General features: G+C 47.2%; 1 protein-coding gene across 1 annotated transcript; it reads left to right on the top strand.

Moving 5' to 3' along the window:
* The first annotated feature begins 5,661 nt into the window (after window positions 1-5,661).
* LOC135384877 (uncharacterized) lies at window positions 5,662-9,619 on the top strand. The gene is made up of 3 exons (XM_064614059.1): window positions 5,662-5,697; window positions 5,980-6,066; window positions 8,099-9,619. The coding sequence occupies exons 1-3, from the start codon at window positions 5,662-5,664 to the stop codon at window positions 9,617-9,619; spliced, it is 1,644 nt and encodes a 547-aa protein (XP_064470129.1).
* Window positions 9,620-14,921: the final 5,302 nt, after the last annotated feature.

Below are 14,921 nucleotides of genomic sequence, written 5' to 3'. Positions count from 1 at the left end.
CATACATATCGCGGAATTCGATTTTGAAAATCGTGACCGCGCGCAACGGTGGCAATGCCCGCAACTAGCCGCCAGAGTCGCTATGACGTCATCGCGGTACAATCCGCTAACTGGTTTGCTTGTTTGGAGAAGCGTCGTCTGCTACACCGAGAGAACTGGGAGGTGCCGGATGTGCTGTCTGAGGTTTTTCCTGGGTTTTCCTCAGAAGCTTTCAGACATATGTCGGCACAGTTCCCTTAGAAGTCGGCCCAGGACGCACATTTCCCCAGGGCGTCAGTCGTGACGTTGCCCACCTCTGTGAGACCAACAACGGCGAGCCCTTTCAGCACCACCACCACACCACTGGGAGCAGAAACGAAAAAGAAAAAATTGCGAAAAGCGCCGGCCCCTATTGGGGCGCGGTCTCTCTTGTAACCGTGATGACATCATAATCCTCCTCCTCCTCGTTTCGGCCTGCAGAGAGAGTCGAGCGGGTACGTGCGCGTCGATATTCGGGGGCGTTTTATCCGAAGAAAAATACTGCGTATAGAGAATTTTTTTGTGTTGTCACGTCAAGTTACGTCCTTTCATAATTCGCCAGAGACAGAAAATATTTTGGATGACTTTCTGGGCTCCTTTAAGCCCAATTCTTTTCAATCTCGTAAAGGCGGGCCTAAAGTCCTGCGTTAGCCGAAGAGTCAAAATTTCCAAATATGACGACGACATTTGAATTTAGACTGTTGGGATTTGACGGTATCTCACTGAAGCAGGCATGGATATCTCAGCTGAAAAGAAAGAAAGAAACAGCGGCCACGGCCTTTACTAAAAGGATATGCGCCTTATGCGATATGCTTTCCATCGGTAATACGACGCTCGCACAAGTTAAACGTCACATTCTGGGCATCACCCCACCTGTCTTGGAAGAAGGAGGTAGACTACTTGAACACAAAAGCTCATCGATGGATATCCGTCATCTGTCACTTTGCCGGAGCAAAGTGGTGAATGGATGAGAAGTTCCTCCTGGCTCTCCACCACACTTTCGCTCGTGGCACACTTGTGTACAACATCCTTGTCCTGCACGGCGTCTCCCAGACTCAAGAACAGCGACTTCGGTGAACCCTTGCCCGGAGCCTTAGGATATACCTTGGTGTTCCGAGAGCCGCGGAGACGCTGATGGTGATAGCCGAAGCCCGTGGGTTACTGATAGAAATCCTACGACAGATGTAAACCATTCGCCATTATACGCGCCTCAGAACGCACCACTGTCTCCATCCCGTTTTAGCAAAAATCTATCGGCAGATGGATCTACCACAAATGAGTGATCGTCGTGTGCTTTTGTCGTCCCATCTGATGCAATTTCAAGTTGATATCGTCTCTCACATTGTACGTCATCAACATCGGCGGAGCTGTATGCAATTCTTTCTTTGTGCTCTTCCTGCGGCAGGTATCCCAACATCCTCGGCGTGTCTGGGTGGCCTACACCGATTCGAATGCCGCTCTGCAATGCGTGGCAACCATGGGGCTTCGTGGGTCGTTAGCTCCTATCGTAGTAGACGTCAGTGGTTTATCCAGAATCCCAAGCGCGTAGGGGTGTGGGAAAAAATTGGGGGGGGGTCATTATTATGGTGACGCCATTACAGCATAACATATCATTACTGACATGTGTCTAAAGCCGAAATCGCAAGGGCATCCCCTGTAGGGGGTACACAGGTGAAAAAGTTAGGGGGAGTCACTGAACATTTGGAGGGGTGTTAGGGAGGTGTAGAGGGTTCTGGATAAATCACTGGTATACGTCCTCCACCAAGTTCAGCGTCAACATGGTGAAGGCCATCATACATTCCTGCAGTGGATTCCTGGTCACTGCAGTTTAACAGGCAATAAGGAGGTTGACAGAGTAGCAAGGGCTGCCCATGAGTCCCCAACAGTTGTGCCCATTGTGCTGTCGAGGAGTGATAGGAGGACCCTACTAACTGCGTGGTTTCAGACCCTGGCTCTGCAGAAATGGTCCCTGGACTTCACAGATCAATCTCTCACGTATACGGTAGACCCAAATTTTTCCCTGCCCGTTTATTACGCCATTTTACAACACTCCTGCGTAGACTCAGTCTCAATGTAGTTTTCACCACACATGATCAGATGCTGTGAGTGTGACACAAGCCTCTACTCCACCTGCGATGTCGTAGTGAACACACAACGGCCATCTATACGGCCCGCAATGGCATATACTGTGTAATGAGCTTGCTCGTATCAGCAGGCGACCACTCAACTTGCACCTGCACTCATTGCCCGCGTAAAGATCCTAGCTGTGCTCCATCGTCGGGTTGTTCACCTGTTCATGGACTTCCTGTCGTCCACTGGCTTGCTCCAGGCGCCTTAGTTTGTTCTAGTGTTTTTATCTTTCCCCCATCATCTTCATATACTACGTGCAATCGGGTGGGGCACCGCCCCGCCGTGGTGCAACACCCTATCTCATCACCAGCATCTATTGTTGATTCTGTTGTTGCGTAGTGAACCAGTACTGCATGACATGGTTGTCGCAGGAAACGCTAGAACTCCAGTGCTTGGGAACACAAAAACTTTACGTTAAAACCCACAAAACACACAAAAACACACGAAGAAACACACAAACACACATAAACGTTAAAATCCCTGTGCTAAACCCCTAGCACAGGGGTTTTAACGTTCCTAACCAAACAGTTCGATTCCTCGCTCTGTCCCATATGGGAGTCGCATTACGCCCAAGGGGACCGCACGAGTTTCGAGCTTCAAGCAGCAGGTACGGTCACGAAGCCAAACGAGCGACAGCAAATACAAGGCGTCCAACAGTGACCTGTACCCGCTAAATTCGCCGTGAAGATGTGTACCGCTGACGCACGTACATGGAAAATTCTCTTCGTCTTCATGGTCAAAGCCGACGCGACGCGGGCAGACGATGGTGCAGTGAGAGCTCGGTATTTCTTTTCTTAGCTTGTGGGAAACTACGAGGGGTGTTCAAGTCAAACCGGGACTTTTCATTTTACGCAAAAGTAAAATGAACTTACAGGCGATCAATTATTTTTATTTTTCAACGTAATCTCCAGCTGCACTGATGCACTTGTCCCAGCGTTTCACGAGGACTTGGATGCCAGCAGCGTAGAAATCCTTACCGGCGCGTAGCAGCCATGATCGGACCGCATTCTTGACCTCATCGTCGCAGCCGAAGTGGCGGCCCCCAAGGAACGACTTCAGTGGCCGGAGAGATGGAAATCGCTGGGGGCGAGGTCTGGACCGTAAGGAGGATGTGGCAGCAACTCCCAGCCAAGTTCCTGTAAGGTGCGTGCCGTGAGATGCGCAGTATGCGGGCGTGCATTGTCCTGTAGGAGGAGGACTCCTTTGGTGATGAGGCCCGGCCGCTTTTGCTTCAGCGCCTTATGCACATCCCTGAGAACCTGGCAGTAATATGCACTATTGATGGTGGTACCACGGGGCAGAAAATCAACATGAACAACGCCAGCCTTGTCCCAGAAAACCGTGGCCATGACCTTACCCGCAGACGGGGTGCTTCGGAACTCTGACACTGGGCTCTGAGCCGCCTCGGCCGGGATCGTTCTGCACTGGTGTACGGCCGTCTCGGAACCGTTTGCACCACTCAAACGCTTTGCTGCGGCTAAGTGTATCGTGGCCATACTGAGCCTGAAGTCTTCTGTGAATTTCATATGACTGTCTTCATTGCCTTCACTGCCTTCATTCACGAGAAACTTCATGACAATTCGCTGTTCGATGTGCGCGCTCATCGTCGGCCATCTTGTCCAGCACGTGTCTTCTGTTTTGCACAAACTTTGGACCACCACGTGGTGAACGCGGAGGCCTGTCGCATGTGAAAATGACGAAAAAGAAGTAGCGCGAGCCATTTGTACACTCAGGAGACAGAAAGTCCCGGTTTGACTTGAACACCCCTCGTATTTCCCACAACATGGGGCGTCAGCCCGTCCGCTCCGCGAGAAAAAAAAAGGCAGCACAGCATGGTTCAAGCAAGCAACATACAAGGTCTATTTACCTTAACAGCCACAACAGTCATCCGCGGTTCCCTATAGGGAACTCTCTCAAAGCAAGCAAGCAAGCATTGCTCCTCCTTGAATCCTTTGGTGCCCCGCGCCCCGTACATGTCCTTCAGCGCCCCAACACGGCATAACAATGCCCCATGTTGTCCTACAGCGGCCCCACAGCATGAAAATGTCCTTTTTGCAGCCAGTGCGATATTGCGCTGCTGGTAATTGAGAGCGTCTTTCCCAACAGACAGCAGAGTCAATAACGAAGACGTTATTGACTCTGCATCCGAGGTAATCTGCTTTTCGCCTTCAGGGCTTTCGTTGCTTGAGGTATGTAATATTGCTGAAGCATCGGTACGATGCATTGTAATATACCCTACAGCGCCGATCAGGAGATAGAATGTAAGACGGAATCCGTTAGTAACTGTGCTTGGTTCAGCCGGTATGCTACGTATCTTGACGTCTATTTCACAGTCCCATGGTGTTGTAACCCGTCTTCAACTTATATTTCTATAAGTTTGTACAGGTTCACGTCTCACCGAGGTTGGATGATTTTGAAGTTGGACGGGAAATCTGTGTTCCGAAAGCGTGCAAAACAAGAAGAAACACGACTGAGGATTCATGCCTTGTGTTTGAGGGGGACTATGACGGCAACACAACCACACAGAACCAGCAAAGACAGTTTATTTACCTTCCTGCAGAAAGCAACGGTGTCGAGTCCGACCTTCCATCCACCAAGAATCACCTTGATTTCAAACATGACATCTATAAACCGTAATCGATCGCCTTTTGGATACTCTATCGTAAAGGTCACCTCTGTCGAAGAAGACTGAACCACTGTTAAATGGGCTATCTCAGTGGTTCCGAACCGTTTCCGCCCCCCGGACCCCTTTTGGCACATGTCGGGAAGTCACCCCCCCCCCCCCGCCTTTTTTTTTTTTTGTCGCTGTCAACTCGCCGGAAGCGACGCACAAAAAGGTCTACCACATTTAAATTCCTGAATGCAGGTTGAAGCGAGCCATTCACTACTCACAGCTTGTTTTCGAATCAGACAAAAAGGAGAAGTCAGACCTGCGCTAGCAGCTGTAACAGTCAGTGGTATTCCTGCCGCCACCAGAGAAGCGTTCGTAAGGTGGACAGCGGCGAACCTGCATCATACACTCTATTTCTGCATTCGTACCTTTTCCCTCGTTACAGCCCTGCCTCGGGGACCTCTTGATCGGACGATTACACTGTCATACGTATGTCGCAACAGTTGCGTGAAACGAAAGGCGTTGCTGTCACTATTCGCCGGGCTTCCGAGCTTCACAATACTTCACAACTAACAGTCGGCAGTGCTGGTGTCAAACCCTCTCACCACAACGGGCGCGCGGGCGCAGCTCCCTGGGATTCATGGTCATTCCAGTTAGAGCCCTGCACGGATGAGATTTTTGGCATCCGCATCCGACCCGCATCCGCGCACACGCTATCCGCCTCCGATCCGCATCCGCAGCATACACAACAGTTTATATCCGCATCCCATCCGCAAAATCCGCACGTTTCGAAGGACGCGTAAAGACCGCCAGAAGCATGTTGGTATAATTTCGGAACCCTTCATGTTGTCTCGGAAGGACTCACGACGACAAGCAAAGGTAAACATTTCAACAAACGCGATATGGAGAAACTTCTGGAACGCATGGAACGCTACCTCGTATGGTGCTCGCGCAGTTCGAGACGCCAGAATGCCTCCTCTCCCGTCTTGGCCGTTCATGGTCAAAGGTGAACCCGAGCATTCGCTCGCTGTCGGCGCGCAATACAAATAAATTGCTGGTGGAAAAATTACAGCATGCGGTATATCCGCGTCCGATCCGCTATCGATCCGCTGCCTTCACATCCGCATCCGATCCGCATCCGACCTCGCGCCATCCGCATCTGATCCGCACACCGCAGAAAGTGCTAATTTTTCATCCGAATCCGCAAGTATCTTACGTAGGTCAAGAACACCAATGGGAGCGCAGCGCAGGCGATTGTCTCCGAGCTCGTCTGCTTCGAGTTCGTAACGGAAAGTGAAAAGTGCTCTGTAAGTACGACGATTTTCTCTTATGAGTGTGAGTTGTGACGTGACCGTGTCCCTTGGGGAACGATGTTGCCTTCCTGACTGACGGAGGAACACGTCAGGCGCTAACCCAGAAACGACGTTCCGACATTCCACAAGCCGATGACAGATCTCCGCGACTTGTAGACGCTCGCTCGGCGGCCCCGGTGGTCGCGAAAGCGCACTCCCTGATTGAACTAGTCCCTCTGCCGTGTTCTTCGGTTTCCAGAGAGGAAACTCCGTCATACTTTCAACATCCGGCGTCTACTCTTGCCGTGCGTTACATCGTATTGCACAGAAACCACTCCACTTGTTCGCGTCGGATTTCCGGCGTTAAGCTGGATTCACACATGCGTTTTTTGAGCGCGTTTCGCGTTCGCGGCGCCGCGAAACGCGAGCCGCGGAGCGTTTCCAGACGCTTTTCGAGAACCGCTCCGTGCTGCAGCTTCGGAGGGCAAAAACGCGAACGCTTTTCATCCAGCCAATCGGAGCGCTCGGAGGGGTGGAGGTGGCGTCCTTTTGGCGCCGGCGGGCAATGGCGGGCCTCCCGATACCGCGCTGGGATCTTTTGTCATTTGTGCGTGTGTATGTGTTTGGTGCTTCCGCGTGAGTAAATTCCTTGTCACCAATAGTTGCTTGGTGTCTGAGCTGTCAACGATGAGCTGGGAATTTGCGCAAACCACGGAATCGACGAAAATAAATACGACTTGTGTGTAACCGTGTGTTGGTCGTCGGTAGGTAAACATGTGTCTCGCTTCTTCTGCCGTTCTTTCTCTGCTATTGGGTCGCGTTTGTCGTCCCGACGATTGATGATTCCAGCAGAAATGCTTCACGGTAAGTATAAAATGGATAACATGCTTCACAATGTAAATTTTGAGGAAGGGAGCTGGAAGTGTCGGTACGATCTTCACGTAGCAATAACAACAACGAAGCGCGTTTCCAGGATGGCGGCTCGGCTATGTGTGACAGGCCCCTCTCGGCGGCGCCGCGAACGCTGAGGCAGCGCCGCTTTTTGAAACGCATGTGTGAATGAGCCTTTATTGTCGCCGTTGAACGTGGAGCGAAAACGGCGCTATAGTTTCGGAATCGACCGGGACGGACGCGGCAGTCCCGGCAGTCGCTAACACACGGGCTAATTAGAACTCCTTTACAGTAGGAGACCTTTATTGCTTTGAAGGACACCTTGCTGAAAGCAGGTCGCGCCGGTGAGACACGACAGCACCGATCTCCCTTTCGCTCCGTAGCGTCATCGAAAGGCGGCTCGATAGTACCGAGCTCACGAGCCTCTGCGATGTCCTCGTGAACTGCAATAATTAAATTAGCTGCAAGATGGCTTTCTAACCTCATCCGTTAAATAATTAAGCGGCTCACTCTTATTTTAAATTGCAATGATCTAATAATCATCGGCTGGTTCTGTGTTGGCGGCTACGCCTTTTCGCCCGTAATGGGGATAAGCAATCTCCAACTCCGTAAAGACCCCCCCCCCCTTTCTTTTTTTGAGCCCGTAAGAATGAACCGTACCAGCTCCCGTGGCTTAGAGGATACGATGATGGCATTTCAAGCAGAGACTGGTATGTGACCCGGGTTCTTTCCTTCCTTTTCTTTTTCGTTTTCTTTCGCTTTCTTTGGAATAGCAAGCCGGCTCTTTCCTTCTTTTTTTTCTTAATAAACATATACCCCCCCACGGGGTTCGCATCCAAGCGCCGGCCGTGCTGCCAACCTTGTTTCCCTTTCCTGCGACGCTTTCAAACAAGGCACAATAGATCGTATGCAAAATAAAAGCGCCACCTATCGTTCATTTCGCGAAGCTCCTCTATCCGCCGCCATTACACGGACAAAACGGACGGACCGGCAAATTTGCACGAACGGCTACTGTAACGTAACGAAATGCCGTCGCATTGTTGCGTAAATGGATGTAAGCAGCGAGGTTACCGAGATACAGACGGGAATAAGGTAGGTCCCAGAATCTGACAACAGTTTTGCGGATAAATGCGACTTCGCTTTTTGCTCTCTGCAGGTGTCATACTACCGGTTCCCGAACGATGAGAATCGGAGGAGTATCTGGATGAATGCAGTCGCATCGGATAAAGAAGATGCGTCATTTGAGGTTAAGAAATCTACGTTTGTGTGGTCTAAACATTTTTTGCCATGCGACTTCCTCTCAAATGTCGCAAACGGATTCCTTCGTCTCAAAGAAAGTGCCGTGCCTTCTGTATTCAACTACACAGCGCATGCCGTCCCTATTCCAGCGGCAGTTGCAACAATACAGGATAGCAACGGCGATTGCAGCAATGCTTCAAATGTTGAGGATGGTGATGTACAGGTGTGCAGTACCACAAACAGTCCCGGACGGGAAGCACTTTTCGAAGAACCGGAACAGATGGAATCCGAAGAATCTAGAAATCAGAACTGCAGCTGCAACAAAGGTAGCATTGTGGACTCGCTAACGAGAGAGCTTGCAGACAAAGACGCAGAAATTCAAAATTTACGACGTGAGTTGTTTCTGGCGAAGGAACACGCTCGGCGGACACTTGAGGAGAAGCAGAAGCTCGAGTTAGAACTCATGAAGCTGGAGAAAGAACACGATGGCTGCCCCAAAAGATACGACGTAGATTCGCTCTGCACCTCAGATGAAAAGACTAAGTTTTACACTGGACTGCCAAGCTTAGATATATTTGATGCACTGCATGAGTTTCTCGACCCAGGAGAAAATGGCTGCAACATCTTGAGGCAGAAAAAGCAAGGGCAGACACCACCACAGGTAGCATGTGGTAGGATGAGAAAACTCTCAACAAGGAGTGAGCTATTTCTAGTTCTGGTTAGGCTACGCCTGGGGCTGTTCGAGCAGGATCTTGCAGAGCGCTTTGGAATCTCCCAGTCGACAGTGTCTCGCATCTGCACATCGTGGTTAAACTTCATGTATGTGAAGCTAGGAAAGTTGCCACTCTGGCAGTCTCGCTCTGTGGTGGACCAAACGCTGCCCAAGGTCTTTCTGGAGAAGTATCCAACCACAAGGGTCATTCTCGACGCGACCGAGATTCGGAGTGAAGTAGCAAGTTCATTAGGTCTCCAGTCGAGCACCTATTCAACGTATAAAAGTGCAAACACTTTCAAAGGACTTGTTGGAATAACACCAAATGGGCTTGTGAGCTTTGTGTCGGAACGTTTTACAGGGTGCACGTCTGACAGAGAGTGTGTCATAAGGAGTGGATTCCTTGATCTGCCCTTCGAAGATGGCGACTCTGTCAATGCAGATAAGGGTTTTACAATTGCTGATATTCTACAGAGAAAGAATGTGCACTTAAACATTCCCCCGTTTCTTCGTAATGAAGAATTCTCTGCAGCGCAAGTGCATGAGACGAAAGATATAGCTTCCTTGCGTATCCATGTTGAACGACGAATCCAGCGCATAAAGACATTCCATATTTTCGACAGAGTTGTGCCACTAAGCCTTGGGCCTGTGTTGAACCAAATGTGGACAGTTGCTGTTATTTTGACTAACTTTCAGGGTCCTTTACTCAGTGAAGACAGCAACTAAGCTTATTAGGCAAGAGCCACAAAATAGTGTACATTGAGACCACACAAGATCATTTCTTTCACTCATGATCATAGTTGTGTTGTGACGAAAAGCCACGAATTATTATTATTCAATGGCCTTTTTGAAATCAAGACGACAACCATTTCTTTCGCTCATGATCATAGTTGTGTTGTGACGTAAAGTCACGAATTATTATTATTCAGTGGCCCTTTTGAAATCAAGACGACAACCATTTCTTTCGCTCATGATCATAGTTGTGTTGTGACGTAAAGCCACGAATTATTATTATTCAATGGCCTTGTTGAAATCAAGACGACAACCATTTCTCTCGCTCATGATCATAGTTGTGTTGTGACGTAAAGCCACGAATTATTATTATTCAATGACCTTTTTGAAATCAAGACGACAACCATTTCTTTCGCTCATGATCATAGTTGTGTTGTGACGTAAAGTCACGAATTATTATTATTCAGTGGCCCTTTTGAAATCAAGACGACAACCATTTCTTTCGCTCATGATCATAGTTGTGTTGTGACGTAAAGCCACGAATTATTATTATTCAATGGCCTTGTTGAAATCAAGACGACAACCATTTCTCTCGCTCATGATCATAGTTGTGTTGTGACGTAAAGCCACGAATTATTATTATTCAATGACCTTTTTGAAATCAAGACGACAACCATTTCTCTCGCTCATGATCATAGTTGTGTTGTGACGTAAAGCCACGAATTATTATTATTCAATGGCCTTTTTGAAATCAAGACGACAACCATTTCTTTCGCTCATGATCATAGTTGTGTTGCGACGTAAAGCCACGAATTATTATTATTCAATGGCCTTTTTGAAATCAAGACGACAACCATTTCTTTCGCTCATGATCATAGTTGTGTTGCGACGTAAAGCCACGAATTACTATTATTCAATGGCCTTTTTGAAATCAAGACGACAACCATTTCTCTCGCTCATGATCATAGCTGTGTAGTGACGTAAAGCCACGAATTATTATTATTCAATGGCCCTTTTGAAATCAAGACGACAACCATTTCTCTCGCTCATGATCATGATTGTGTTGCGACGTAAAGCCACGAATTATTATTATTATTCAATGGCCCTTTTGAAATCAAGACGACAACCATTTCTCTCGCTCATGATCATGATTGTGTTGCGACGTAAAGCCACGAATTATTATTATTCAATGGCCTTTTTGAAATCAAGACGACAACCATTTCTCTCGCTCATGATCATAGTTGTGTAGTGACGTAAAGCCACGAATTATTATTATTCAATGGCCTTTTTGAAATCAAGACTACAACCATTTCTTTCGCTCATGATCATAGTTGTGTTGCGACGTAAAGCCACGAATTATTATTATTCAATGGCCTTTTTGAAATCAAGACTACAACCATTTCTTTCGCTCATGATCATAGTTGTGTTGCGACGTAAAGCCACGAATTATTATTATTCAATGGCCTTTTTGAAATCAAGACGACAACCATTTCTTTCGCTCATGATCATAGTTGTGTTGCGACGTAAAGTCACGAATTATTATTATTCAATGGCCTTTTTGAAATCAAGACGACAACCATTTCTTTCGCTCATGATCATAGTTGTGTTGTGACGTAAAGCCACGAATTATTATTATTCAATGGCCTTTTTGAAATCAAGACGACAACCATTTCTCTCGCTCATTATCATAGTTGTGTAGTGACGTAAAGCCACGAATTTTTATGTACTTATGCTATACAGGATCTGGACATGATTGACAGTGCATTAAATTTTCATCAGCGTATTTCTGTGATAAATAAACTGAGATATTTGCATTTTACACACTTTTGTGTTGACCTCAATGAGTGATACCCAACACCAGACAGACCCAAAACCATCTGCATAGAGGAAACACATTGTGCATCTCATTCTACAGTAACCATGTATAAAACTTGCATGAAGAGAAATACGAAAAGTATGGCAGAAATAAAGGTATTTTACTGACACAACATTGCACATATGTGCATTTTATAGGATATTGCTTCATTCCAGCAATGCAGCCAACTAGATTGGAGCAAAAGCCTCGGGTTGGGAGCTGACTATATTCCGAACAGACACTCTTATTCTAATGGGTGCTGTTCGTATCATTGACATTGTATTTAAAGGGTTGGGGGACTCCACGTTAACACTTCCTTAGCACATAATCTCCCAATACTTTAAATACAGTGACAATGATGAGGGTAGTTCACAGTTGAAGAACAGTATCTCTTCGAAATATCGAAGTCCCCTGACCTGGTGTTTTCCTTTTTTGAGCTGCATGTAAATCTGAACTGTATTTATGACATAACACCATGGTAATATATCACAGACAACATGAACATGTGTCCCATACTGTACAAGATATCACAAGATATTGTGCTCGAATGACACACTGATGACACACGATTAACAAGGAAGTAGGAAATACCTAATAAATAATCACCCAGCTCCATTATGCTGTTTTTTTTTTCGTTAGGAAACAGCTGTCACAGCTGGAAATATTGCAAGATATATTCTAAATGATATTAATGTAGAGAACAGGTATCAAATTAGCTGTTACATCTCTGAAAACACCATCAAAGACGAGGAGATGAACTGATCCATGCAACAAACATTTAAAATATCACCAAAGAAACTGACAGAAGAAGAACATTTAAAATTACACAGAGGACACACTAAATAAATAAATAATAAACAACTAAAAGTACTACCAAAAAATATCACAGTGCAAACATTTTAGCTGTAGCCATCTATAAAAAATTGCACGAAATGTATAGACTTTGTTGTTGTAGACCTATCACTGGCAAACCTCCTCCAGAAACATGCAATATATTCAGTACGTAGAACAAAATACAAACATTAAACAGACTGTGTGGCCTGTTCTTTTCTTTGTGCTTGTGACGCCAAGTGAGGAAGCATAACATTGAAGTAGAAGGTCCCTAGGGATTCCTTAACAACTTTCCAGCGTCCCAAATCAAAGTAGATTCTCTCGACCGCTACCCACCTTTCCGAACAAACAACAAAGTCTCCCCACTCACAACCAGTCAAACCCATTTGTCCCAGTATTTGGAAATAGTACTCGTGATCCCATTTTAGCGTTGGGTGCCCATGCTCATCGAAGCACAAGTATGGTATCTTGTCCTTGGTCAAAGGGGGCTCACTGTCTCGAAGTGAATAGGGGCACTTGATTTCAAGCACGCCATGTGGTGTGTGCTCAGTTGGGTCGTACACAAATCTGTCCGGTGAGGCTCCAAGCCAAGGACAGCCTGGGTCAACAATGATGCCTGCTGGAGACAGCACTATATCATGCCCAACCCGTCTCATGAGATCCACATAAGACTGTGCTGCAATGTCCTCATTTTTCCTTCCATACGCCACAGCCCGCACCTTGCAGAGATCACGTTGCGCAGTTAAGTTAGTCAGGCCCTTCTCTGTCCACTCGCTACGGTGTAAAACCTGGCCAATTTTTGATGCAGTAAGGCGCCACCGTCTTGCAGAATGCCAGGCGTGACTGTTAGCCTGCTGACGCGTGTTTCTTTCGAGACATGTAGCCTCTTCCTTTGTGAGAATGATGTCCTTGAAAGAGGGAAAAGTAGAAGCCTTAGATAACCAGCAAAGCAGCAAAAAGATGAAGGAATGAACTGAAGGAACGAACTGTATGATGCAGACCACATTTCTGTGTAAACATATCACACAGTTTGGAATATATATGAATTTCAAATAACTCAGGAGAAAGATGCTGTGGTGGTGCAACTGGTAGCGTTGCTGGCATCAACAACGTTTTCCAGAGTTATTTGAATTTTACTGTATCTTGGGCATAGTGGCTGATACATTTCATTAATACAGTACATAGAGCGCATAAGCAAAAGCATGTGCCATTTCATTACCTTCAATATATCTGCCTGGTACTTGTCTAGAAGTGCTGGCACCCTGTATGGGGTAACAGTGTCCGCAAACAATGTGACCTCTGTTGGCACGGCACTTCCAGCTGTTGCTGCTCCAATGTTCTGTGACCGCCACACTTCTCGACGTGCTGGCTTGTCGGACTGCTGGTACACCACTGGCGAACCCAGCGGAGCTGGACCAAACGTTGTTTCTGTCAACGGTACCTTTGTTCCTTCTTGAAGTATGAAACCAAAATGATGCCCTTTACTCGCCAGACGTTCGGCAAAGCCTTTCAATGCATTGTTGACAGCCTCCCCACTCTCGTCCTCAGTTCGTGGGTCAAATAGCCGAACAGATGTTGGTGTTGGCTTCCCTCCTTCTCTAGGCTTCCTCCAGTCCACCTCTTGCACACTCAGTGGTCTCATTGCAGCTTTCCTTGGACGACGCCAACACTGTGGAAGGTCTGTACAGGAAATTTCAGGGGGAGCCTCGTCAAAACCCTTGATTCGTAGCAAGGACACTACACGGAGCAGGGCCATGACATGGCTGCAAGCCCCAGCAACACCAGCAGGGCACTGGCACCACGACTCTGCTACAGTTTTGGTTCTTGTCTGCAACACTAGATATGCTGCATACGGCCGCCCACTCTTGTTCTGGCTCCTGTAGCACATGCCACGCACGTATACCTTGCCAGACCTACAAAACGAATATTTAGTGAGACAGACATTAACGGAAGCACATTACAAGCAAATTTCACTCTCTGTCAGTTACAGGAAAAAGTACTAACTAACATTACACACACAAACAGAAAAGATATCAGATATGAGTTTCTGAAACGTTACGTGATCCAGTATTTATAGACCACGCTGCGCGGGAAAGCGGTTTGGCGGCCTTGACTAATTCCGGGAACCTGACCTTATTTTCCTTTTCTTTGTGTCGAGAAATGACGGCTCGCGCGTCGGGAAAATGTCCGTCTAATGTTGGAAGGAAGGCCCAATATCGCGATCCGTGTCACAAGAACGTTCAAATGAATGCATGCGTGTAACTGATTAGTTTTGTTGTGGACGTTGGCGTGCTCAAATTAAGATACATTTTCGTGCACAACCTAGTCCTCGTCTAACGTCTTCGACGGTGTACGTTTCACTTCGAAGGCGTGAAAACATACTGTCGAAGCTGTTGTATATTACCTGCGCTCTCACGAGTGCAAAAGGTTTCGTGCTAGAAATCAACGCCGTGCTTCTATCGAACCACGTACGCGACATATTCCTCATGTCTACATGCATGAAGTATGGGTATATTAACTTCGCTACACAACACTCCAATCATCATCGTTAATTTGCGGTCGTCGTCGTCGTCTTCTGTACAGGTGCAAGGCCCACATACTACAAGGAAA

The sequence above is a fragment of the Ornithodoros turicata genome, chromosome 2 (genome assembly GCF_037126465.1).
Source record: "Ornithodoros turicata isolate Travis chromosome 2, ASM3712646v1, whole genome shotgun sequence".
Lineage (NCBI taxonomy): Eukaryota > Metazoa > Arthropoda > Arachnida > Ixodida > Argasidae > Ornithodoros > Ornithodoros turicata.
This window is presented reverse-complemented; position numbering and strand designations above follow the sequence as displayed.

Bases quoted from the DNA above. Each gene is read 5' to 3' on its own strand.
- LOC135384877 (XM_064614059.1), top strand. From the start codon at position 5,662: ATGGAGAAACTTCTGGAACGCATGGAACGCTACCTC. The intron at 5,698-5,979 runs GTATGGTGCTCG...TATCTTACGTAG, and splicing joins AACGCATGGAACGCTACCTC to GTCAAGAACACCAATGGGAG. The intron at 6,067-8,098 runs GTAAGTACGACG...TGCTCTCTGCAG, and splicing joins CGGAAAGTGAAAAGTGCTCT to GTGTCATACTACCGGTTCCC.